Raw genomic sequence first — 24,850 nt, 5'->3', positions numbered from 1 at the left:
AGCATACAAGTATGCATGCTCACAAGTGGTGTGGGCTTTATAGTTTTTAGCCTGGTCTACACTACGCTATTTAATGTAACCTACTATTAACTGGCTGGTTCTAAACATGGTGTGTATCCATACCCAATATAGTTAACTCTTACTAATAGTGTTTCCAGCCTTGCATACACAGAACATGGGTCTTTCTGCAACCAAGTCATAGCTGTCCTGTTGAGTAGAAGGGTTCCTCTACGCACGTTAACTATGCCTTTTATAACCTGTTTCACTGGTCTGCCTTCCTTTAAGCCACCTAGAGTGCAGTTGGGTGCTCTGACTGAGGCATTGTAGGGTGATCATCTAGATTTCCAAAAACAGACTGCTGCATGTGTGGCTAGGAAGCATAGTTGGTTTGAGACACATGTGTTGACCTGTTTAGTAGACACAGCTCAACTATGTGTTAACTAATTAAAAAAAAAAGTTATTGTTAAAGCCTTTAGATGTGTCTACCATAATACAGGAAGAGATCCTAAAGCACCATTTAATTTGCTACACTAGCTAAGACTTAATGGGAGTTGATTATTCCACTGGGAAGAAAGTTAGGCTTATTCTTTTCCTGCTTAAAATGCGAGGCTTCAAAGTATAACTGACTTATGCAGCTTTAAAATTGTTTAACAATGGTGGAAAATGCCATAGTGATAGAACTAGAGCCTACTTTCACAAAGATAATTCATACTCCCTGTCCACCTTCCCCTCCTTCTCAGTCTTAGTGACAGACTTAGTTCCTTCCACTAGCTCCTCAGGTCCGAGGCAGTCTGCATGCCATGCTTCCTTTTTATTGCAGGGAGGAGAACAGGACATAAGAGCATTCGAATGGGCACTGCTATTAAAAGATTCTGCTGTTCTAAGCTGCACCACTGGCACATCACAAAAGTGTGACTGTGCAGAGGTCATCTTGAACTCTGGTTACAGGTGACCAACCTTTATTCTCCCCATGGCAATACGCTCACAAATTCATCAATTTAATATCTGTTTGAGTGTTTTCCCAGCCTGCAAGGGGTGGAGAGAGGAATCTCTGTCCCTATGAGGTTCACCAGGGCACAAAAGCTAATGCCCATCAGTTAGCTTTCTTGTAACACCTGCAGAATTCAATCTCTTATTTCTTACCGCGGTAGTGTGGACATAGCATAAGTCGACCTATTCTACACAACTCCAGCTACATGAGTAATGTAGCTGGAGTCTATGTACCTTAGGTCAAGTTACCCTGGATCTACAAGAGAAAATCTCCCGTCGACTTGCCTTACTCTTTTCATTGGGAGTAGAGTACAGGGATCAACTGCAAAGCGATCTGCACTCAATTTGGTGGGTCTTTAGTAGACCTGCTAAATTTGACTGCTGCTGGATCGATCTCAGAGCATCAGTCCTGGCTTTAGTGTAGACTTGCCCTTAGATTCTGCAAAGAATATGTGGAATCAAAGACTGTCACAAGTATACAAAATCCAAACCTTCATTCATGATAAAAGTAGGTAGAGAATGTTTATTGTAACATATTAATTGCACAGGCCACAGCATGTCCAAGAGTAGCAGTCAAAAACGTATGCCTTTTATACGTGGTATACAGTACTAGATTTACCAAACAAAAGGTGTTACAGTGACTGGTTTAGAGACTTTTCCTTAATTACATAGCAAGGCTATGCATACTGTGTCTGTTGGGGGTGGCAGGATACTGGAGTGCTGCAAGATATCAGCATGATTTTTTCTATGAATATGACTTTTGTTCAAAAAGAGCTCAAAAGCTCACTAACATATGGTAGATGTAAATAAGCAAGCCGAGAAGAACCCTGCAAGCTGTTGTATTGGGCTGGCTGGTTACTAGTACATACATTGAATTTGTCTCATTAACCTAATAAAGCCAGATGAGTAAAAATATAGTATGCTCTGTCACTACTTATGCATACATAGTATTTGATGATGCAGGCCCTTCTATGGGTATAATACCTATGAAAGATTTTCATGTGTAGTATCTTGCCTCTAAGCATAGGGTAAGTTTCAGTTTTTAAAACTATGCGCTAAAGGAGCTACATCAATCTTTGCTGCATCAGCTATGCAGCAGCTTGGTTCTACGAGTTAAAATGCTTCTAATCCACTTGTTTCAACCTCATGTACACATAGAAATAACTTTGTCATGCACATTAGGTTTTCCATTCAGCACCAACTCCTACTTAAACACCTTAAATTTCATTCAAGTCTCTTCTTAAAGAGGCTTCTCTACCCCCTTTCCATCAAGGTAAGGGCCCTGCTGCCCCCTTCTGAACTTGTGAAGACCCATAATTGCACCTGATCCTTAACTTAATTAGGCCTATAAATACTTGACCATAGCACCACAGCAAACTGAGTAACACTACTGAGAAAAATTAAACCGCATAGAAATGATTGTGCTTTCTATTGCCCTTTTTTAAATGAAAATACTTAAACAATAAATCAATGTTTCTCACTTGAGCATTTATTTCAACTCCCTTTTAAAGGAAGTGCTATTCAGAGATTTCAAGTGGATGCATCACTTGTCTCTATGTTCCTAAATAGTTTCATGGTTTTGTCTTCCCCTGAGCAGAAATCCATTAAGGTTTCATAATATAATTACAAATCCTACACATCTAAGGAGCTATTTACACTATAAATTGTACTGACGTAACATTTTGGTCTTGCCCTTATAGATGGGAGCATTAACCATATTCCAGCCTTGTAGAAGCTATGATCCCACCACAGATTATTGTAGATGGTCCCTAAGCATGAGAGGTATAGGAAGTAAAAAGTACATTGTTTCTAGCATAACAAACCCCCAGGAAGATAATAGCAAAGAAGGAAATCAGAATGGATCAATCACTAGTGCCATTTAGGGAAAAGTTAGCATATCTGCAGACACACTGGCTTTATTTTGTCTTCAGCACAATGATTTTAAAGGGCTATCAGTTCTCCCTGGCAGTGATTGCAGCAGTTGAAAGTTATATTTTCATATCTGGTGTATGGGTGAAACCGCCCAATGTTCTTCTTTGTGGAAAGGAAGGAAGGTGGGGAAGGCTCAGAAAAGGGACCTTCTGGTGATGCTTCAGGACAGGCAACTGGATCCAACACACGCAGCACCTAAAAGAGAACTTTAGTATCAGACATGAACTGGATTTTATTTAATCCAAGATGCTTTATCCCTGACTTGAATTTACATACAATTGGTGGCTGCTGTTGTGGTGAATGGTAAATTTTATCAATCCTCATACCTTGATCAGTTTTAACCTTGAACTGCAATTCTTAACATTGAGTAACTTCATATTGCAGTGAATATAGATTCACAAATTTGGAATCCCTTCATCAGAACTAAGGTAATGGTTTTTGTTTTTTTTAAAAGGCTACGATTAAATTCATTACAAAAAGGGAAGATCAGAGGTTCAAAAAAGTGACCTCTGAACTAATCAAAGATATTTGCAAACATGCTTGAGTCCAGCAATATGCCACTATTATGTGCACAGTGCTTTGTGCCTTCAGCTGCTTGGTGCCTATCAGTACACTTATCTAGTACACTCCCAGGATGATTCAGTTCTAGTGGAGGATAGCTTAGTTTTAAAATAGGTATTTTGGGGTAGTTTTATGCATGGGATACTCCTCCCTATAGAAATGGTTCATGCTACAATGATGATCAAACACTAAAGGGAAAGGTAAAATACTTTCTCCACTACTTTTATCTTCTTCCACAATTTTCCTTCCACCTGTACTTGCAGTAACTGGATTTTTTTGGGGGGGGGGGGGGGGGGGGGAGAAGCTTGCTTTGAAAATGGTATGGATTTTGCCTCCCTGCCCCACCTCCTTCTCTTCCTCATCCTTTCCCCTCTCCCTCCTACTTCTCAAGTTGAGGCTTCCTGGTTAGTTCCCTAGCCTAAAATTAAATGTTGTCCCAATCGCTTCTGGAGTGCAGCAGGTAGGCTGGGTGGGGAAGCAGTACTTTCCCTTTAAAGTCTTCCTGCTGGTTATTCCAGCCCAGCTGCTTATTGTCTCTGGAGAATTTGCTCATCTACATCTTCATTAAAACTCTACTATACTGACCATTTATTAGGTCATTTGTTTCAGTCTTAATGTTCTAATGATCTCCTTGCCCTAATATAAAGCCATTTATTTTGAAACTGAATCCCCAGTCTTCAGGTATGCCCCAAAATTATAGCTGGCAGGGATACAGTCTCAAGTCCAGACTATATATTGGGGGGGGGGGGGGGGGAAGAAATTATAGCCAAAGTCTAAGAGAAGAGGAGGGAGAAAAAAATCCTACTGCAGTTTCCTGGAACATGAGGAAGACCAAGAACAGAGTCCTCTATGCATGATCACCGTGCAGCTCTAAATTAGTGGTAAAGAGATTAGACACTATACTAAGGGGTGCTACTGCACAGATATACAGCGGTGGTGTAGGCTACCTCCTGGTGCTCTGGAGAAAGTGTGGGGACATGAGTTTTTCCAGTTTTTAAAATATGCTTAGGGAATGGTCTTTTAGATAGATGTACCGAAAAAGCTCTATTGCCCACGCACTCTCTCACTCTAGACTGTAATTAGTTCTCATGCACCAGAAGTTGCCTTTCCTGGAAGTGAACTGGAAGCTGCACCTATGCAGCACTGATAGTGGCACAAACTGGGAGCAATAGTAAGGGTTTTACCATTTCAGCCATTTTCTCAGCAGGAGTGTTGCACAACTCTGTTGGTGGGGAAGTCTTTTTTGGAGTGTTAGTGCCAACATTTCCAAGAAGGTGGGAGCTCACTGCTTTAGCCAGTTTATGGTTCACTGCTGCTAGCTCTGCTGTAGTGTGGGGTTGAGCACTAGGATAATAAGTCTGCTGCCTCCCCCACTGTAGAGAAACCAGCAGCTCTTCTAACAATCTGTTCAGGGGAAAATTGAATTGTTATAGTAATGATGAGTAAATCATTATACAGTGCAATCAATGTGCATGGTGCTGTACAAATAGACCATCTTGCCCCAAGGAACTTACAATTCAAAGCAGACAAGGGATATAAAAACATTCAAGGAAACATACAAATAAGAATTAAATATTTAAACAAGATTAGGACATATGGCTATTCAATAGACTAGCACAGTAATAAAATACAAGGCTTGAGGAGCCCATCATGATTAGAGAATTTGGTGACAAGTGGTGGACTCAGAGTCAGAAAGACTGAGGTCCCCTACATTATCTTTTGCTGACTGATAAATCTCAACCCTCACCTAGGGGTAACAACTCTTTAGGGTGAAGAGTGAAGTTCAACTGATATTTCTCCTTCAATCCTTCTGCTGAGAGACAGCCAACAAAAGGGCTCCACGCATAGCAATCACAACAATGGTTTTTGTAAATACTTATCTACCAAGAATAGTGTTGAGAATTGATTCTAGGTCAGACTACCACCTAACTCAGACCACAGTAATAAAAAAAATGCACAGAGTAACGTTTAGGGCAGGAAAACTAAAAGAATGTAAAGAGTAATCATACTTCTGTGTATCAATCATTTCTTGACGGAACTGGTCACGTTCACTCAACAGATCCTGAATTGCACTCTGTGCATCCCGGGTTTGGCGCTGAAGAATTGCTCTGGCATTGGTTAGCTCATCAGCCATGACTCTGAAAAAAAAAAAAAAAAAAAAAAAAAAAATCCCCAATAAATCAGCTACTTTTAACAGGCAATTTAGAAATCGAAGAGTTAGTTTTCACTTTTGGTTCTGTTGCAGATATAATTTTAGCAGATCAAATATTTCAAGGATTAAGAGCAGTCAATTAAAACTGATGCATACCTGGCTTATTTTTTTTTAAACTAGGAATAGGAAATGTTTTGTAATAAGGAGGCCTTTTGAAGCTCATAGGGGAAGCCGCATGGCACAGTAGATGATATGAGCAAGGTTGTAAGGATCAAACCAACACAAATATCAGAAAAAAGGACCATCAGCAAGGCACAGTTGCTTCCTTCCCTCTACTCTCAACTGTGGGATCAAGAAATGCAGTTGTTTTCTTTCCACGGCTTAGTCAGGAAGAGGAGATGAAGATAAGAATGGTCATACTGGGTCAGACCAATGGTCCAGCTAGCCCAATATCCTGTCTGACAGTGCCCAGTGCTGGGTGATTCCACCAATTGGAGGCTGAGGGACAAACTTTTGCATTCCTGACCCTATAGGCTAATATCCATTGATGGACCTACACTCCAGGAATTTATCTAATTTTTTTTTTTTAAAACACATTTATACTTTTGGCCTTCACAACATCTCATGGCAACAAATTCCACTGCTTGACTGTGAGCTGTGTGAAGAAATACTTGCTTTGGTTTGTTTTAACAATGCCTGCTGCCTGTTAAATTCATTGGGTGACCCTTGGTTGTTGTATTATGTGAAGGGGTAAAGAACACTTCCTTATTCACTTTCTCCGCACCATCCACAATTTTATAGACCTATCATATCTGCCTTAGTCCTCTCTTCTAAGCTGAGCAGTGCCAACTTTTTGGATCTCTTCTTGTATGGAAGTTGTTCCATCCCCCTAATCATTTTTATTGCCCTTCTCTGCACCTTTTCCAATTTTTTTTTTTAAGATAGGGTGACCAGAACGACAAACACTATTCGAGTGGGTGCACCATGGATTTATATAGTGGCATTAAATTTTGTTTTATTATCTATGCTCTATAATAATCTAAAAAAGTGACTTTTTTTTGAGGGAGCTCTGGAAGGCACCATGGAAAATGCTCCCTGACAGAATCAGAATCTCAGGGTTGGAAGGGACCTCAGGAGGTCATCTAGTCCAACCCCCTGCCCAAAGCAGGACCAATCCCAATTTTTGCCCCAGATCCCTAAATGGCCCCCTCAAGGATTGAACTCACAACCCTGGATTTAGCAGGCCAATGCTCAAACCACTGAGCTATCCCTCCCCCCATAGACTCCCAAAGGCTAAATTAAAAAGGTGGGTTTTTTTGGACCTTTTTGTTGTTGCATAAATTCACTTGTTATTTTGAGCTGGATATACATTTGATTGTTGCTTGAAAAAAGAGCATTTCAGGGAGCTGAGACTTTATTTTATCAAAATTTGTTACAGACCGATCTGAATAAATGCAATCCAGGAAGAGGGATTCTTGTGTTAGCCAGTGCAGATTATTTTTAGTTTCTATTTGTTTGGCGCAACCCTCGAGCCTCTTACATGTCTCCAATACAGAACGTGCAGATTCATAGTAACTGATTGTTTAAACTCAAAGTCTCAAAACGCTTAGTATGTGTTGTTTGATTAAAAAAACAGGAAGTGTCTTAATTTTTTTAAAAAAAGTGTTTTGGGACAAGTTAATGCTGTTGAGAAATGTCATACGTAACAGCAATGGAGAATGAAGTCCTCTTTTACCAAAGAGCAGGTAAAGCAAGGAGCAGTGACTGCACAGGCTGCCCCACTAATATGCCTCAAGCATGGCCTAGGGGAAGTCATCTCTGGGAAATAAATCAAGGGGGATATCAGGTGCATTTAGTTTCTTGCTCATTTATTTAGTTGTCTTTCTGCTGAGACTAACAAAGGTGTGATTGGATGATCTAGACACAGATCCCTTAGAAACAAACTAATAGCTATCAGATCCCAACCACTTTTGGTCACTCTCAACTACTAAATTTAGAGGAAAGAGATTGTCTCTAATCCCTCAGACATAACTGAACTAAGAACATGGAAATCATGGTACATAGGTCCCCACCACCTAAATTTATAATAGCACCTTTCAGTTACTAATGACCTGGGCTGGATTCAACTGGCAACCTCAGGTAAAAGGCTGATCTTCCATCGCTGATCTTGAGTCTCTGTTGAATGTGCTTTGTTATATGTAGCCAACTTGTGTTCAGTCAAATATATTCTGCATTCAATATTAGATTAAATATAAATCCTAGAGCACTGCATTTGTAAAGCCTTTAATTTGGTCATAGCCGGTATGCCACAGATCCTCTGTCTACTCTATTGTTAAGTCTAAATTCCATTTGTGAAAATTGTATTCAACAGACCTGCTCCTGTGTATTTTACTGTACATCTGGGATCTTGACAAGTAAAAAGCAATTAATCTTAATGCAAAACTCCAAAATAGATAACACTAAGCCTCCCCTTCACTGGAGTGTCAACCCAGTCTAAAAACAAACAAACACACCCTCTCCAGCAATGGTCCATCACAAACGCTTGACAGATAAAAGGGGCCCTGCACCATGCTCGGAAGCTCAGCAAACTACTTTTAATCCTTTTCTGTACCAATAAATGTTTTCATATAAATTGGAACCCTGATTTACTAGCAGCACGAACCCCTTTTCAGCTTGTCATATGCACAGCTAAAAAAAAAAAAAGTTTATGGTATTACAATTTTAGGTAAGGACACTGAAGATATACAAGTGTATATAGGGATGAATAATTTTGAATATTTATTCAAAACTGGACAGACAGTGGCTGGACACTTAAGAAAGCAGGGCTGTGGTGGTTTAAGTTTTCCAGATCTCATGGTAGATTTCAGTTCAGAGTAGGTATTCCTACAGCTGTTCCCTTGCATATATGTAATTTCAAAAGGGTCTTTCGTTATACTAATTTACTAAGGGAGCTCTAAGACAATAGTGACACAGACTACTGTAAAACCATACCTGCTTGCTAGGAATTTGCTGCGCCACACATCACACTGTATAGACATCCGCTCTAATTGTTCAGACAGCTGAGACATATTCCGGCCTAGGGCCTCATTTTCTAGGATCAACTGATTTTTCTCACGAGCCATACGTTCAAAGTGATATTGCAGGTCATCCCCAACAGAAGCAATAAGTAACTTCTTCAGCTCTCGATTCACCTAGAATAGGCCAAGGGTAGAACAGCTAGCATAAGTCATATTTCTAATCAGTGTGCTTCTAGAAAGCACATTAGCTAACAAAGCTTCAGACTGATTTCCCAATATGTCAGGCGTTTGTATGGAAATAATTAGAAGACACTTTAAGAACTGCAACTAGGGCAGATACATGTCCTTTTGGGAACTTGAAGGCCAAGTGTTTTAAGCCTCATGTTTACTAAAGTGGTCAAGACATGCAACTTATTTGCTATAACTGTAATTGCTTAAATAAGCCTGTATAACTGATGTCTGAAAGAATAAGCACATTCATCTACTACAGAGAGAAGAATGCAAGCTTAATTTACAGAAGGAGTAGCCATTTAGATCTGCAGTTTATATTAGGTAGGACATCCACTCATCTGTGCCAGGGCATAACCCAACCACTAACTAAAAGGGGGTATGAAGAAACTTGCCCTATGGGTGATTTATTTGATAGTTATCACTCTGAGGCTTCTTCCTTCCTCTGAAGCACCTGGTAGATGCATCAGGCCATTGTGTTAGAAAGGATGCCAGATTAGGTAGACCACTGGTACTCTCTGTATAGCAATTTCTATGTTCAGTAGGGAAAAATTATTTTTGTAACTGAGTTTACAGTGTTGCCCTCTGCAGAATACTTTATACAGTGCAGCAAGCCAATTTTTCTATATTTGCATGCTCCCGCTGTCTTTGTTAAAGATATCAAAAAGTCGCCTTTTGATTACATTTTTAAAATAATGAATGTTTCTGCTGTCTAAAACAGCAGAAACAAAATGTAATGGGTTTTAGAGAACAAATGGTTGGAAGATAAAGCTAGACAAATTCAGAAAAAGGTGGATATTTTTGAGTGAGCGTAACTAACTAGTGGAACAATTTACCGAGGGAAGTGGTGGATTCTCCATTATTTGAAGCCTTTAAATCAAGACTGGATATTTAAGTTTGCCAGGTCTCATGGTAGATTTCCAGTTCAGAGTAGAGATTCCTACAGCTGTTCCCTTGCATACATCTAATTTCAAAAGGGTCTTTCATTATACTAATTTACTAAGGGAGCTCTAAGACAATAGTGACACAGATTATTGTAAAACCATACCTGCTTGCTAGGAATTTGCTGTGCCACATGATTAAGATATATTCTATAGCTCAAGAAGTTATGGGTTTGATGCAGAGATTACTTGGCAAGCTTCTCTGGCCTGCCTTGTGAGGAAGGTCAGACTATACCATCATACTGGTCTCCTCAGGCTTCCCAAACAAAATAAAGCTACAAATCTATTATCACAAGAACAATCCTCAATGTCTTACCTCTGTCTGTACACGTAACTGGTTGGAAAGACCTTCTTTATCCTGTAGCAATCTCCTTTCTGAATTCTTGAGCTTTTCTATTGCATTTTTTAGATCCAACAGCTCTTTCTTGGGTTCTATGACTCCATCTGACTGGCTGAAGTCCTCTCCTTTATGGTGTCCCAGGGATTTAGACACCTTAGCATTTTTGGTAGGAACAACATGAGTTATAGCAGCTTTGGGAACCAGTATTCGAACAGCTTCAATCTCCACTGACTTATCACTGTGTATTTTCCCTAGTTGGAGAACTCCAGGACTCAGGGAAGAGATAGCTTTCTTGTGTGGCCTGTGATGGGCATGACGACTTGTATTGTGGGCTCCAGCAATTACTTCCACAGTTTTAGGTGGCTGCTCAGTTTCCATGCCATCTCCAGGTCCACGGATGGGTGACGAGGCATAGTCAGCTAATTTGGAGACAATGGGAAGATAATATATTTATTTTATTACGCCATTGGGAGTTACAGAAAATCAAAGAGCATGGCAACACAACGCTGGAAGGCCCTTGGTTTTACAATGCAGCTGCAAAGCAGCATAGTGCTGGGGCACAGATTCAATTAGGATTCAGAAGGGAAAGAGCGCACCTACTCATATTAGTAAGGTCAGTAATACAAAACCCCGCCATCTAGTTTCATTTATATTTACATGCACATTGCACAAACAAGACTATATAGATAAAAAGGTCAACAGCAGCCACTTTGCAGAAAATCTATATGAACTCACTACATTAGCCACTGAACTTTGAATTCAAAGCCAAGAGGATTTCACTCCTTCACCGTTGAAAAGCATTAGATTGCTTCACAACAACTTTAAAGAGATACTGTCAATATAATACATTCTTAAGTTTTTTTTCCCCCTTAACTGTGTCTAGTAATAACTTAGTTGTAAATCTTGGAAAAATTTAGAAAAAAAAAATTATTTTCACTATTTGTGCTGTTTTACTTCATTGTCCAAAGTGTGGGGGGGGGGAGGAGAATGGAAAGAGGAATTAACTAATCACTTCCTGTTTCTGGTTCTCCTGTACTCCTCTCCCCCCTAGTGCTGGCATGTTTGGGTTTCCAACACTGCAGAGTAATGTTTAATAAAAATTTCTGTTGATGCTGGATTTTATTAAATTGTGCACAACCCTAAACTGGTTGTAAAATTTTCACTGTCATACTTCTAGCCAAGAAAACAAGAACTTCAAGTACTACCACACTGCAGAGACATGGAATGGTTGATCTTCAATGATATTTTCCATTTCTAACGTGTATGATTCTAAATTGGTGAAAGATGCTTCAGAACACCGAAGACTGATGTTTGATCTTTTTATCATATGGCCCATTTTACGTTGTCACACTTCAGAGGAACTGCACCCTCTCCATTGTCCTCCAAGGGCACCCACTTTTAGGCTTCCACCTCTCAAACATTACCTCTGTTGGGTAAAAACCTGTGTTTCTCTCCCTTCTGACCAAGGTTTTTCCAGGCTCACAGTTCTCTGCCTACATTATGGTATTCACAGCAAGTCAGATCTGCCTAAGCAGGCCAGCATCTGTGCATTGCTTTCTCTCTGAAGGCTTATGAACAGTTTAATTGCCAGCAGTTAAAAGTTACCACACAGCTTTTTATAAGGAAGCACATTTATTCCTAAAATGAAAGCAATGCAGTAAAAAACAATGAATTCCTGTATGCATGCTAAAAGCTTACTACACCTTTAGCGCGATATAACGCGGTCCTCAGGAACCAAAAAATCTTACCATCTTATAGGTGAGATCGTGTTATAGCAGGGTAGAGAGAGGAACCACTCCCTGCTGCAGCTCACCTCCACTCTGCCTCTGCCACTTCCCCTGAGCGTTCCGCCGCTGCTCTGCTTTTCCTCCCTCCAAGACTTGCTGTGCAACAGCTGTTTGGTGTGGCAAGCCTGGGAGGGAGGGCGGGGGAGAAGCGGAGTGGCGGTGCACTCGTGGGAGGAGGCGGAGGTGAGCTGGGGTGGGGGGCACAGAGGAACCGCTTGCGGCAATACGAATTCGGATATAACGAGGTAAAGCAGCCCTGCTCCTCGGAGTGCTGCTTTATTACGTTATATTGGATCGTGTTGTATCGAGGTAGAGGTAAAGGTCACCCATTTGTTTTATAGGGCCTCAGTTGGCCAAAGTCCTTCCAACCTTCCCAGGCCTCCCTTGGACAGAAGGTCCTGTCCATTTGCTGGATCAGAAAGAAGGCCCTGAGTCAGTTTAAACTCAGGCTATTTATCCATAGGACCTTTTTTTGTTTATTGGTCTCTGGAGAATCCAGTTTGAACCAGCATATATGAACCTCTCCAGGTAGTGGTATGTCTCTGGCAGTGTTACAACCTGAGTGAATTTGCCTAATAACCCCCCACCTACCCACCCACCCACCCCCGGCACCATACACCCCCCTTCTTAATTCCTGGAGGAGCTGTGGTCACCCGTCCCCATGGAATTACATACAATCCTTGGCCCACAATGATACATAAATTTAATACAGTAAGATCTCCCAAAGATATTACAGGAAATTGCCATATCTGTCACATACGTAAACCCAGAAATAATTCAAGAGCTCAACTAGTTAACAGATAATAGAGAAGAGCTTTTTAGAATTTAGTTTTTTCAAGTCTAGTCAAGAAATCTTTTTGATAGAAAATTGATTTCTTGCTAATGTGAAACAATATCTGCAATAACTGAACCAGTATCCTTTGCCTCACACAGTTAGTAAAATAGGGTCTGTTGTGTTTTTCCTCTCCAGTGCTAATCTCTCCCTGGTTATTAATGCCTGCCTAAACCAACATTGAGAAAAGGAGGGACTAAGAAAAAAAAAATATCTTCAGAGAATAAAATTTTTAGGGATTTAGAGTATTCCCAGCAAATTATGTCCATTAAGGTGCAAAAGAGATTGACTTCTTACCATTGTTGCACAATAGGCAGGTCCAAGAACAGACCATATACATTTTGCTGTGCCTCACCACTACAGTGTGACATAAGGACAGAGTGAGAATCCTTAATTTTGAATTTCCTAGTTTTTGCAGATTTAGGTACTTTGCCTGCAAATTGATCTATGCCAGCACAAAAGTCTACTTGTGCAGGTCTGTTTGCAGAAGTGCGGTCTTAATGCTTAATTCATTATTCTACTGTAATAAAAACAAGGGGGCCAAGTAAATGCTAGACACCTATCTGCTAGGAATTAGACGAAGATCATCATCTCAGGGCACCAAAAAGCCATCAAAGGGTAATAACTTTCAGTTGTTACTGCCCTGGCCTGATCTGAACTAGGGATCCAAAGGTAAAAGAAAACATGTCATTACCACTTCTACCCAGGCTCTTTACTGTATCTCTGTTTTTCACTGCAACAACAAAGATTCCCACAACCTTTCCCCCCTGAGATACACTGTAACATCCAACATACACTGCAGCTCTGTTCTGTAATTAAACACCTCCAAAGTGAATACGGAATTACCAGAATGTAGATATTTTTGAGTAAAGGAAGAGCACTTACCTTTCTTCCCTAGAGATGTCATTTTTTTCCCTTTGGCAGCTGTATGGGAGAGAGGACGACCAAATCTAAAAAAGTTGAACACTCAGGGTGAAACAGTAATTAGTACTTTAAAACGTGCCTGCTAATTTTGCTGATGTTTCTTCAGAACTCTTTATTTTGTGCCTCTGTGACATGGAGCAGGAACTCCACTGACCTGCTCCTTTGGACGGGACCGGAGCGCTCGGTGTCTGGAAAGGCCTAGCACATTTTGGGAGCTATCACCCTCTCAATAAAACCAAAAACCTGATGAGAAGGCCGCCCTACGTTCAGTTATGGGGCAGCTTTTTTTTTCCCCCTTGTTTTTCTTTTTGACGCCGTCTGCTCCGCAAGCCCCGCAGAGATCTGACCGGCACCGTCCGGGGGAGAGGGGTGGGGCCGGGCCAGGCCTGGGCCAAAGTCCTTTCTCCCGGCAGCAGCTGGACACAGGCCGGTATTAGAGTTCCAACTCTCCAGGTTTGGCCTGGAGTCTCCAGGCAGTAAAGACCGTGTCACGTGATTCAATCTCCCGGAACACTGGCAACCAAAACCGGCCACCCCAGGCGGGGAACACCGGAGGGGAGGGGGCGCGCGAGGCTCGGGCAGCCCTGAGCTCCTGGAGCGGCCCCCGCCGGTAACTGCGCCCACCCTGCGGGGCCGCGAGTCCCGGGCCCGGAACCCTCAGCGGCCCCGGCCGGGCGGCGGGTTAAAAACAAACCCCCCGCGCAGGGTCCCCGGCTGCGGCGTCACCCAGGGGCCGGGCGGACGATGCGAGGCCGCAACACGCGGAGCGGCCGGCCCCGCCCTCCCCGCGAGGGGCGTGACACACTCACCGGGCCGCCACGCGCCCTGGGTCTGCCGGAGCCCCCGCGCCCAGCCACTGACGCTCCCTTCCTTCCCCCTCCCCCCGCAACTTCCGCCACCTCTCCCGAGGCACTTCCGGGTTACTCACTGTCGCGCGGGGGTGGGGCTTCGGTTGCCAGGACGCGGCTTGGGCAGAGGAGGCGTCTCGCGGAGTTTACGCTGCAGGCGGCTGCACCCGAGGTCGGGAGCGGAGGGGACGGTACCATGGTGAGTGGGGGGGGTGGCTCTTCCTTGGGATGGACGTTACAACCCCCCCCCCCCCGTTCTTCCTGCAGCCTGGACCGCCCCGACCCCATGGAGCGGGGGAGGGGGACGAGTCCTCTGCCCCTGCGGTCCCGCTCCGCTCCCTGGCACGGCTGGGCTGGGTGGGGCGGGGGGCGTCTCCGCTCTGGGCAGCGGCCCGGCTGCTTGTAACGGGGCGGCTGGTCAGCGCGTGCCCTGCGGCTCCCACAGCGGCCGCGGGGGCTCTTCTCGTTTTTGGCGCATCCTCTCTTGCCGTAAAGTCCAGCAGCGGCCCCTGGCCCCAGTGGTGCTAGGCGCTGTACAAACCCAATGCAGAAGGCCCGCGCTGGCCCCAGACCGCTGACCCTGTGGTCCAGTCCCTTTCTCCCTCTGGGCCTGGCAGCGGACGCGGGGTGAGGGGCCCCGGCGGGGTGTTGGTAGCAGAACCAGCCCACTGCAAACCACTCCCAGCGGGGGCATGTGGCTTGTGGGTGCTGGGCAGGCCCCACCCCTGTCTCCATCCTTCCACCACCTCGGGTGAAATAGGAGCCTTGGCATCAAGTCCCGTCTTGAGCTTTGGTTTACTACTTCTCAAGCAACGTCTTCCAAGGCAGAAGAGTGGTATTGTGACATCCTGTGCATCTGCACTGGTAAAGTTAGTGCCTGTAGTTCAACAATTGCCGGCCACCAGGCAGCTGTCCCAGCCTTAAGCTGCTAGCTTGGCATGGTAGTAAAAATGCTCCAGCCCTTTCTACAGCAGAGTTGATATTGTTGCTACAACTGTGGCTGCTGCGTGCTTGGTGTTAGTTGCTCTAATATGAGCACTGATTTTGCTGGTGTTGACAAAGTAATTGAGGCCTAATTTTAGCCTTTAGAATGCAAGGTATGGGGTGTGCTACAAAATAAAGAAGAGTAGAAAGCAAGAAATAGTATGGAGTTAGTAGACCAATTTGATCCTGGTGTAACTCGAAGTGAGCTGTAGCTCACGAAAGCTTATGCTCTAATAAATGTGTTAGTCTCTAAGGTGCCACAAGTACTCCTTTTCTTTTTGCGAATACAGACTAACACGGCTGCTACTCTGAAACCTTTATTTTTAAGGTGGAATAAGGTAGACACACATTGTTTTTAAGAAATATGTTTTTTGTTTTTTATTGTTTCTTGTAACAAAAAAACAGTTTCTCACTGCAGTCCATATTTGGTCCCAGAAGCAGAGTTACTCTGTTTACATCATAATGCTTATAAGCAAGGCTCTTGTATTATGTGCGACATTAGCCCTAAATTTTGTGTCAAGTTATGTGGGAGAACAGCACTGAATTCTGTGGAATTATGTGACAATATTAATTGATTACAAAACAATTTTGTTAAATTGGGTGACTACTAAAATGAAGGAGTCATGGGGTAGGCAGTGGCAGAAGGAGATAGAGCGCTGTATAGGGGGACAAGGAGGCTCCTAAGCAGTGCCAGTGCAGAGTTGTACTCTTGTGAGTCTTAGAAGGTGTACAGCAGGGAAGATAGATGTCTGTCATGCTGAGCTCCTAAACTCTGTGGGAGAACAGTTTAATTGCTGTGCATCTGAGGAGTTGCCTGCTGTGGTGAGCTCCTAATCCCTCTATGAGCAGAACTCCACTGTGTAGAAGGAGGGATGTTCTAATGAATAGGACACTGAATAGGACACTGGACCAGTTCCCCGCTCAACCAGATTTCCTGTGCAACCTTGGGCCAAGAAGCTTAATTTACTCTGTACCTCAGTTCCCCATCTATAAATTGGGGATAATACTTGCCTACCTCGGTGGGGTGTTGTGAGGACAAAAAATCCATTAATGATTGTGTGGTGCTCAGATACTATCGTGATGAAGACTGTATAAATAGGTAGAAGCTGCAGGATGGCAGCCCCTGGCTTATACAAGCCTCCTGCAACCCTTTCCAGGCGAATATTTAAATTCTTTCTGTCCCTCATAGTCCTGTATGTTACCAGCCACTCACATACATAGTCTCCTCCTGCAGTGGTCCTGAAATAGTGTGAGGACACGCTAAAAAACTAGATGATGTGAAAATAGCCATTTTAGGAATGTATCAGCATTATTTAAAATTCTTGCAGTGTCTAAGCAGAAAGGTAAATTGAGTGGCAATTGTACACCTTGTAACTCATTATTCACCTGGTCCTGCTTAAAAAGTGAATGTTCTGTCTGAACATCAGAAGGATGTTAATAACGGCAACTTTCATAAAAACAGCTTGTTTCAAGAATATTGAATTAAAAATAAAATGCTCCTTCCTGTAGATTCAGATCTTATACTCTAAACCTAAATTCATCCTGAATGTAATTATTATATCCTGAAAATCTGACAGAAAGTCGGACAGACCCTTTACTACAGCATTGCTCCCAGACAGCAGTATAAACTAAGAATTGTGATAGAGACAAGGTGAGTGAGGTAATATCTTTTATTGGACCAATTTCTGAAGAAGAGCTGTCTGTAAGCTCGAAAGCTTGTCTCTCATCAACAGAAGTTGGTCCAATAACAGACATTACCTCACCCACCTTGTCTTTCTAATATCCTGGGACCAACATAACTGCAACAACAGTGTATATAAGAATTATGATGGCATTCATTAAAACATTTATAGAACTCCCTGAAGAGAAACTATTACAAATCACACAGTTGCTATGGAACCATGAAAATTAAAATCTTAACTGAATCAGTTTCATACTAGTTTTATTTATGATGCAAAAATATTCAGAGTATAATTATATTGGGCCCAGTGCTGCAGTCCTTTCTAGCAGTACATTAGGATTTGTGTCTTTATAAATTGTAGAATTGGGCCTATAATTTTGGTGTGAACAAAGGGAAGTGGAGGAGCTCTGAAATATTCTTTAAATTCTTACCTTTCTATGCTAATGCATTCGTTTAGAGATCAGCTAATATCAATAAACAGTTTGAAACATTGCCATACAGTGGCAAAGAGAAGTAACTCAATTACATTTGGGGATTTCATTGTCTACATGTGTGATCTGCACCTGTTGTAAATTGTACAGTGGTGAACACCCTAAAGGAATCGTCTTGTGTGTCAGCAGAAGGTGTTGAGTATGGTGTTTGCTTGACTGTTTTAAATAAATGTTTTTAATAAAAATTATATGCTTTGATATAATCTCACACAAGGATGGGTAAGAATATTAAATGCCTCTTAAAAATATAAATGTCTTTTTAACAATGTCTCTGTCACACTGTGTGAATCTAGAAAGCAAATCCAGATGCAGTAGCATGCTATTCAGTAGGAGCAGTTGGTTTACTCCCTGATCCTGCAAGTGACTGCGTGTGACACAGTCTTTAGACATCAATGGACCTATTGTTGGGTGCAATAGTGTGCTTACAGGCTGTCACTTGGAGGACTGGGGCCTTCATTTTCTTTACTCCTTAAAATAATAGTTCTTAGTGCTTGTCAGTTTCAAAATTCATTGCAAACAATCTTTGCAACACTCAGGTAGGCAGATATTATCCCCATTTGATAAATGAGGAAACTGAGGTACTCAGAGGCAAAGTGACTTGTCCAGTATTGCACAGCAAGTCCTCCATCCTGTTAACACTTACTCACATGCTTAATATTAAGCCTATGAGTAGTCTCATTAAGTTCAATGGAACTTCCTCAGGTTCCTTTGAATATCACAACCTAGTTCTATATGACATAAAGCATAGAGATGTCAGAGTTTACTGTCTTGTCGTTCTGATTATCATCTTGCTTTTTTTTTTTTTACTGTTGTAGTTCTGACTTGATTTTAACTGCAGTGTTCTTGAAAATTTCTTAAGCTAGATGCCAATGTGTTACAGCAACAGTAAACTTGGAATTCCAGCTGTTGCAGAAGTCTCCAGATGGTGTAAATTGACATAGCTCTACTGAGGGTCTGGCCATTTGTTTGCATCTTTAAAAGCAGTCAAGATTATTTGCATCCTACAGAACCTGTAAAAACTCTTTGTATGACAAGGGTTAGCTTTTCTATAATAGACTTTACCCAACATTGTTCTCAGCTCTGTGTGCTTTTATTGTGGAGTAACCAGCTGTAATTTAAAAGGATGGCATTTCCTTTTTCAAAGAGGCTTCTTGAAAAAGGTATAAAAAGAAAAGGTGCTCTTCTGTTGCCTGATCAGAGTTTGCACCTGTGGGCTCAGCACAACTGATGTACCAGAGAAGGATCCCACTATTAACAGTAGTGTAGATATGTGAGCCGTGGCCCCTGACTCCTCCAGTTCTCAGTTAGAAAACTCTGTGACTAAATGAGCCACAAAGAGGAGTTTCCTAACTCATTGGCTTCATGACTACTCCTGTCTGCAACATTTCAGTGCAAATGAAAATAAAGTGATATGTGCAATATGCTAAAAAAGCCATTACAGACAAAGAAAATGCCATAATTGTGGGCCTTAATTAGCTCATTGGCTGGTAAATCTTCAGATAAACAACTTGGAGACTTTATTGGGGTCATGCTGAACTAATGTACTCTAGTATTGCTAAGTTACCCTTTGGGCAGACAGGCCTTGTACTCTGTAGAAGATATGGCTGCTAATATCCTGGAATTTTTGGGCTGTGTAATTAGAAAATAAACTGATACAAAGATACAGGCTTCTGCCCTTGTCATCCATGCAGATAAAAAGACAGGCAGGAATGCAAAAAAAACCCCACCAAACAAAAAAAACCCCAAACCCTTGTCCCATTATGTTTGTCTGATTGACCCACAGAAAACTTGTTTCAGTTACTCATTTTGGGTCAATACTGCCACCCCTATGGGACTACAGTACATGTCAAGTAAAGTACTACTCTGCCTATGTAAAGGTGGCAAAATCAGGACCCTTTGCAAAATCAGTGCAAATAACTTACTGGATGAGCCAAATGGTAGCTCAGTTTTGCAGAAGTTGCTGCCCTCAAAAAAAAAAAATTAATACATGCGAAGTTATGGCTCATGTGAGTGATGTGGGTAAAGTAATTGCCATCAAAGGAGACAAAGTAGACATCTGCTATGGTTAAAGCCTGTATTAATAAATTCCCATTGCATCACTTATAAGTTGTCTTTTGAGAGCTCTGACTCCTCGTGCAGTTCCTTATTTGTAATAAATTTGTCAGATCATTTTTATTCCTTTAAATCCATTTCAAGCGTTGCTATGAACTGAAAGAGATCCAGGATTTACTGAGTGAGCCATGACTGAAAGTAAAAGAAGCTTATGGAGTTTAATTGGCAGTGCAAAGTCTAGACTGACTAGTTATTTTAACCTAAGGTCTGATGCCAAAGCCAAATGACAATTGTGTGTTAACAACTTTTTAATTACTGCTCTATACCCTGAAATTATCAAACCCCTGAGCAATCCACTCCCTTGTTTACTTCCCTGCTTAAGATCTGATTATCTTTACACAAAAATCAACTCTCTTCCAAAGCAGTCTCCTAACATGCTTCCTCCCTAGTAGCCTTTCACACTATGTTCATTGTGCTGAAAGTGACTTATCTCTGCTTTCATTTCTGAAGAATTGTACAAACCCTTTGGGGCTCACTGAAGGAGATCCTTGTGGACTGGAAACACCCTGCCCCTAATTTACACTAGGGAAAACCCAAGCAGGTATGTAAATAGGTCAGGCCACAGTGGCCAAGGAGGTACAGCTTTTCCTTTCCTTCACAGTTTGCTTGGGCTGAGGGAAGGCAGCTGTATTTTTGCCCCAGTCAGCTTAAGCATGTGGACTTTATTACCCTGATTAGGGATATGTCTACACTACGAAATTAGGTCGAATTTATAGAAGTAGGTTTTGTAGAAAGCGTTTTTATACAGTCAAGTGTGTATCTGTCCCCACACAAATGCTCTAAGTGCATGTAGTCGGCGGACTGTGTCCACAATACCGAGGCAACCGTCGACTTCCGGAGCTTTGCACTGTGGGTAGCTATCCCACAATTCCTGCAGTCTCCACCGCCCATTTGAATTCTGGGTAGAAATCCCAGTGCCTGATGGGGCTAAAACATTGTCACGGGTGGTTCTGGGTACATATCGTCAGGCTCCCGTTCCCTCCCTCCCTCCGTAAAAGCAAGGGCAGACAATCGTTTTGCGCCTTTTTTCTTGAATTACCTGTGCAGACGCCATACTACGGCAAGCATGGAGCCCGCTCAGCTAACCGTCACCGTATGTCTCCTGGGTGCTGGCAGACATGGTACTGCGTTGCTACACCGCAACAGTTTATTGCCTTTTAGCAGCAGAAAGTGCAATATGACTGGTAGCCGTCGTCAACGTAGTTCTGGGTGCTCTTTTAACTGGGTGCCTAGGCAAACATGGGAGTGACTCAGCCAGGTCATTTCCCTTGTTTCGTCTCATGACGATTGAGTCCTACCGGCAGTGCACTCTCTTTTAATCTGCAGCCAGCAGAAGATGATGGCCAGTAGTCATACTGCACCGTCTTCTGCCGAGCACCCAGGAGGTGACTATGGCTAGCGGTCATACTGCACAGTCTGCTGCCAGCATGATGTATAAAGATAGATGAAGTGGCTCAAAACAAGAAATAGACCAGATTTGTTTTGTATTCATTTTCTCCTCCCTCCTTCCCTCCCTCCCTCTGTGAAATCAACGGCCTGCTAAACCCAGTTTTGAGTTCTATCCTTGAGGCGGCCATTCAGTTTCTCGCAAAGCCACCCCCTTTGTTGATTTGAATTCCCTGTAAGTCAACCCTGTAAGCCATGTCGTCAGTCGCCCCTCCCTCTGTCAGGGCAACAGCAGACAATTGTTCCGCGCCTTTTTTCTGTGCAGACGCCATACCACGGCAAGCATGGAGCCCACTCAGATCACTTTGGCAACTAGGAGCACATTAAAACCACACGCGTTATCCAGCAGTATATGCAGCTCCAGAACCTGGCAAAGCAAAACCGGGCGAGTAGGCAACATCAGCGCGGTGACGAGAGTGATGAGGACATGGACACAGACTTCTCTCAAAGCACGTGCCCTGGCAACGTGGGCATCATGGTGCTAATGGGGCAGGCTCATGAGGTGGAATGCCAATTCTGGGCCCGGGAAACCAGCACAGACTGGTGGGACCGCATAATGTTGCAGATCTGGGATGATTCCCAGTGGCTGCAAAACTTTCGCATGCGTAAGGGCACTTTGTGACTTGCTTTCCCCTGCCCTGAGGCGCAAGAATACCAAGATGAGAGCAGCCCTCACAGTTGAGAAGCGAGTGGCAATAGCTCTGTGAAAGCTTGCAATGCCAGACTGCTACCGGTCAGTCGGGAATCAATTTGGAGTGGGCAAATCGACTGTGGGGGCTGCTGTGATGCAAGTAGCCAACACAATCAAAGATCTGCTGATATCAAGGGTATTGACCCTGGGAAATGTGGAGGTCATAGTGGATGGCTTTGTTGCAATGGGCTTCCCTAACTGTGGTGGGGCCATAGACGGAACCCATATCCCTATCTTGGCATCGGAGCACCAAGCCAGCGAGTACATAAACCGCAAGGGGTACTTTTCAATAGTGCTGCAAGCACTGATGGATCACAAGGGACGTTTCATCAACATCAACATGGGATGGCCGGGAAAGGTACATGACGCTCGCATCTTCAGGAACTCTGGTCTGTTTCAAAAGCTGCGGGAAGAGACTTTCTTCCCAGACCAGAAAATAACCGTTGGGGATTTTGAAATGCCTATAGTTATCCTTGGGGACCCAGCCTACCCCTTAATGCCATGGCTCATGAAGCCATACATAGGCAGCCTGGAGAGCAGTCAGGAGCTGTTCAACTACAGGCTGAGCAAGTTCAGAATGGTGGTAGAATGTGCATTTGGACGTTTAAAAGCGTGCTGGCGCAGTTTACTGACTCGGTTAGACCTCAGCGAAACCCATATTCCCACTGTTATTACTGCTCGCTGTGCGCTCCACAATATCTGTGAGAGTAAGGGGGAGACATTTATGGCGGAGTGGGAGGTTGAGACAAATCGCCTAGCTGCTGGTTATGCACAGCCAGACACCAGGGCGGTTGGAAGAGCACAGGAGGGTGCGGTGCGCATCAGAGAAGCTTTGAAAACCAGTTTCATGACTGGCCAGGCTACGGTATGAAAGTTCTGTTTGTTTCTCCTTGAGGAAACCCACTGCCCCTTGGTTCACTCTACTTCCTGTAAGCTAACGACCCTCCCCACCTTCCTTCGATCACTGCTTGCAGAGGCAATAAAGTCATTGTTGCTTCACATTCATGCATTCTTTATTAATTCATCACACAAATAGGGGGATAATTACCAAGGTAGCCCAGGAGGGGTGGTGGAGGAGGGAAGGATAAGGCCACACAGCACTTTAAAACTTATTGAATGCCAGCCTTCTGTTACTTGGACAATCCTCTGGGGTGGAGTGGCTGGGTGGCCGGAGGCCCTCCCAATGCGTTCTTGGGCGTCTGGGTGAGGAGGCTATGGAACTTGGGGAGGAGGGCGGTTGGTTACACAGGGGCTGTAGTGGCAGTTTGTGCTCCTGCTGCCTTTCCTGCAGCTCAACCATACACTGGAGCATATTAGTTTGATCCTCCAGCAGCCTCAGCATTGAATCCTGCCTCCTCTCATCACGCTGCCGCCACCTTTCAGCTTCAGCCCTCTCTTCAGCCCGCCACTTACTCTCTTCAGCCCTCCAGCTCTCCTCCCGGTCATTTTGTGCTTTCCTGCACTCTGACATTGTCTGTCTCCATGCATTCGTCTGTGCTCTGTCAGTGTGGGAGAACAGCATGAGCTCAGAGAACATTTCATCATGAGTGCGTTTTTTTTCGCCTTCTAATCTTCACTAGCCTCTGGGAAGGAGAAGATTCTGTGATCCTTGAAACACATGCAGCTGGTGGAGAAAAAAAAAATGGACAGTGGTATTTAAAAAGACCCATTTTATAGAACAATGGGTACACTCTTTCACGGTAAACCTTGCTATTAACATTACATACATAGCACATGTGCTTTCATTACAAGGTCACATTTTGCCTCCCCCCACCGCGTGGCTAACAGTGGGGAACATTTCAGCCATAGGCAAACAGCCCAGCAGGAACGGGCACCTCTGAATGTCCCCTTAAGAAAAGCACCCTATTTCAACCAGGTGACCATGAATGATATCACTCTCCTGAGGATAACACAGAGAGCTAAAGAATGGATGTTGTTTGAAGGCCACAAACATACACTGCAATGCTTTGTTCTACAATGATTCCTGAGTACGTGCTACTGGCCTGGAGTGGTAAAGTGTCCTCCCATGGTGGAAGGAATAAGGCTGCCCTCCCCAGAAACCTTTTGCAAAGGCTTTCGGAGTATATCCAAGAGAGCCACGAATGCCAGGGCAAATTAATCATTAAACATGCTGGCTTTTAAACCTTGTATAATATTTTAAAAGGTACATTCACCAGAGATCTCTTCTCTGCCTGGCAGGTCCGTGAGGCAGCCTTGGGTGGGTTCGGGGGGTACTGGCTCCAAGTCCAGGGTGAGAAACAGTTCCTGGCTGTTGGGAAAACCAGTTTCTCCGCTTGTTGGCTGTGAGTTATCTACAACCTCCTCCTCATCGTCTTCCTCATCCCCAAAACCTGCTTCCGTGTTGCCTCCATCTCCATTGAAGGAGTCAAACAACACGGCTGGGGTAGTGGTGGCTGAACCCCTTAAAATGGCATGCAGCTCATCATAGAAGCGGCATGTTTGGGGCTCTGACCCGGAGCGGCCATTTGCCTCTCTGGTTTTCTGGTAGGCTTACCTCAGCTCCTTAAGTTTCACGTGGCACTGCTTTGGGTCCCTGTTATGGCCTCTGTCCTTCATGCCCTGGGAGATTTTGACAAATGTTTTGGCATTTCAAAAACTGGAACGTAGTTCTGATAGCACGGATTCCTCTCCCCATACAGCGATCAGATCCCGTATCTCATGTTCGGTCCATGCTGGAGCTCTTTTGCGATTTTGGGACTCCATCATGGTCACCTCTGCTGATGAGCTCTGCATGGTCACCTGCAGCTTGCCACACTGGCCAAACAGGAAATTGAAATTCAAAAGTTCGCGGGCCTTTTCCTGTCTACCTGGTCAGTGCATCTGAGTTGAGAGTGCTGTCCAGAGCGGTCACAATGGAGCACTCTGGGATAGC

General features: G+C 43.5%; 2 protein-coding genes across 11 annotated transcripts in view; one reads left to right on the top strand and one right to left on the bottom strand.

The window, feature by feature from the left end:
• Positions 1-1,486: 1,486 nt before the first annotated feature.
• On the bottom strand, positions 1,487-23,579 carry BLZF1 (basic leucine zipper nuclear factor 1). Of its 5 annotated transcripts, none has more exons than XM_043511675.1 (7): positions 23,576-23,579; positions 13,666-13,704; positions 10,138-10,580; positions 8,627-8,826; positions 5,493-5,621; positions 4,668-4,887; positions 1,487-3,117 (listed from the first exon to the last, which is right to left on the bottom strand). In XM_043511675.1, exons 2-7 carry the CDS (start codon positions 13,685-13,687, stop codon positions 2,932-2,934), a joined length of 1,200 nt encoding a protein of 399 aa, XP_043367610.1. In that variant the 5' UTR covers positions 13,688-13,704; positions 23,576-23,579; the 3' UTR covers positions 1,487-2,931. The 5 variants fall into 5 exon arrangements, with proteins under 5 accessions (XP_043367610.1, XP_038238100.2, XP_043367614.1 ...); XM_038382172.2 differs by lacking the exon at positions 23,576-23,579 and adding an exon at positions 14,633-14,765; XM_043511679.1 differs by lacking the exon at positions 23,576-23,579 and adding an exon at positions 14,508-14,622.
• Positions 14,638-24,850, top strand: part of NME7 (NME/NM23 family member 7) — a 162,769-nt gene continuing 152,556 nt past the window's right edge. For 4 of the 6 annotated variants that reach the window (XM_038382182.2, XM_043511708.1, XM_043511713.1 and 1 more), the window contains exon 1: positions 14,643-14,751. In XM_038382182.2, the coding sequence (XP_038238110.1) occupies positions 14,749-14,751 (3 nt within the window). In that variant the 5' untranslated portion in view covers positions 14,643-14,748. Of the gene's footprint in view, positions 14,752-24,850 lie in introns of all 6 variants that reach the window. The other 2 variants (XM_043511697.1, XM_043511702.1) reach the window with 2 other exon arrangements.

Source organism: Dermochelys coriacea, chromosome 1 (assembly GCF_009764565.3).
Source record: "Dermochelys coriacea isolate rDerCor1 chromosome 1, rDerCor1.pri.v4, whole genome shotgun sequence".
In the NCBI taxonomy this organism is placed as follows: domain Eukaryota; kingdom Metazoa; phylum Chordata; order Testudines; family Dermochelyidae; genus Dermochelys; species Dermochelys coriacea.
This window is presented reverse-complemented; position numbering and strand designations above follow the sequence as displayed.

Bases quoted from the DNA above. Each gene is read 5' to 3' on its own strand.
- BLZF1 (XM_038382172.2), bottom strand. From the start codon at position 14,750: ATGGTACCGTCCCCTCCGCTCCCGACCTCGGGTGCAGCCGCCTGCAGC. The intron at 10,581-13,665 runs GTAAGTGCTCTT...TCTCCAAATTAG, and splicing joins GACATCTCTAGGGAAGAAAG to CTGACTATGCCTCGTCACCC. The intron at 5,622-8,626 runs GTATGGTTTTAC...TTTTTTTTTCAG, and splicing joins AGCAAATTCCTAGCAAGCAG to AGTCATGGCTGATGAGCTAA.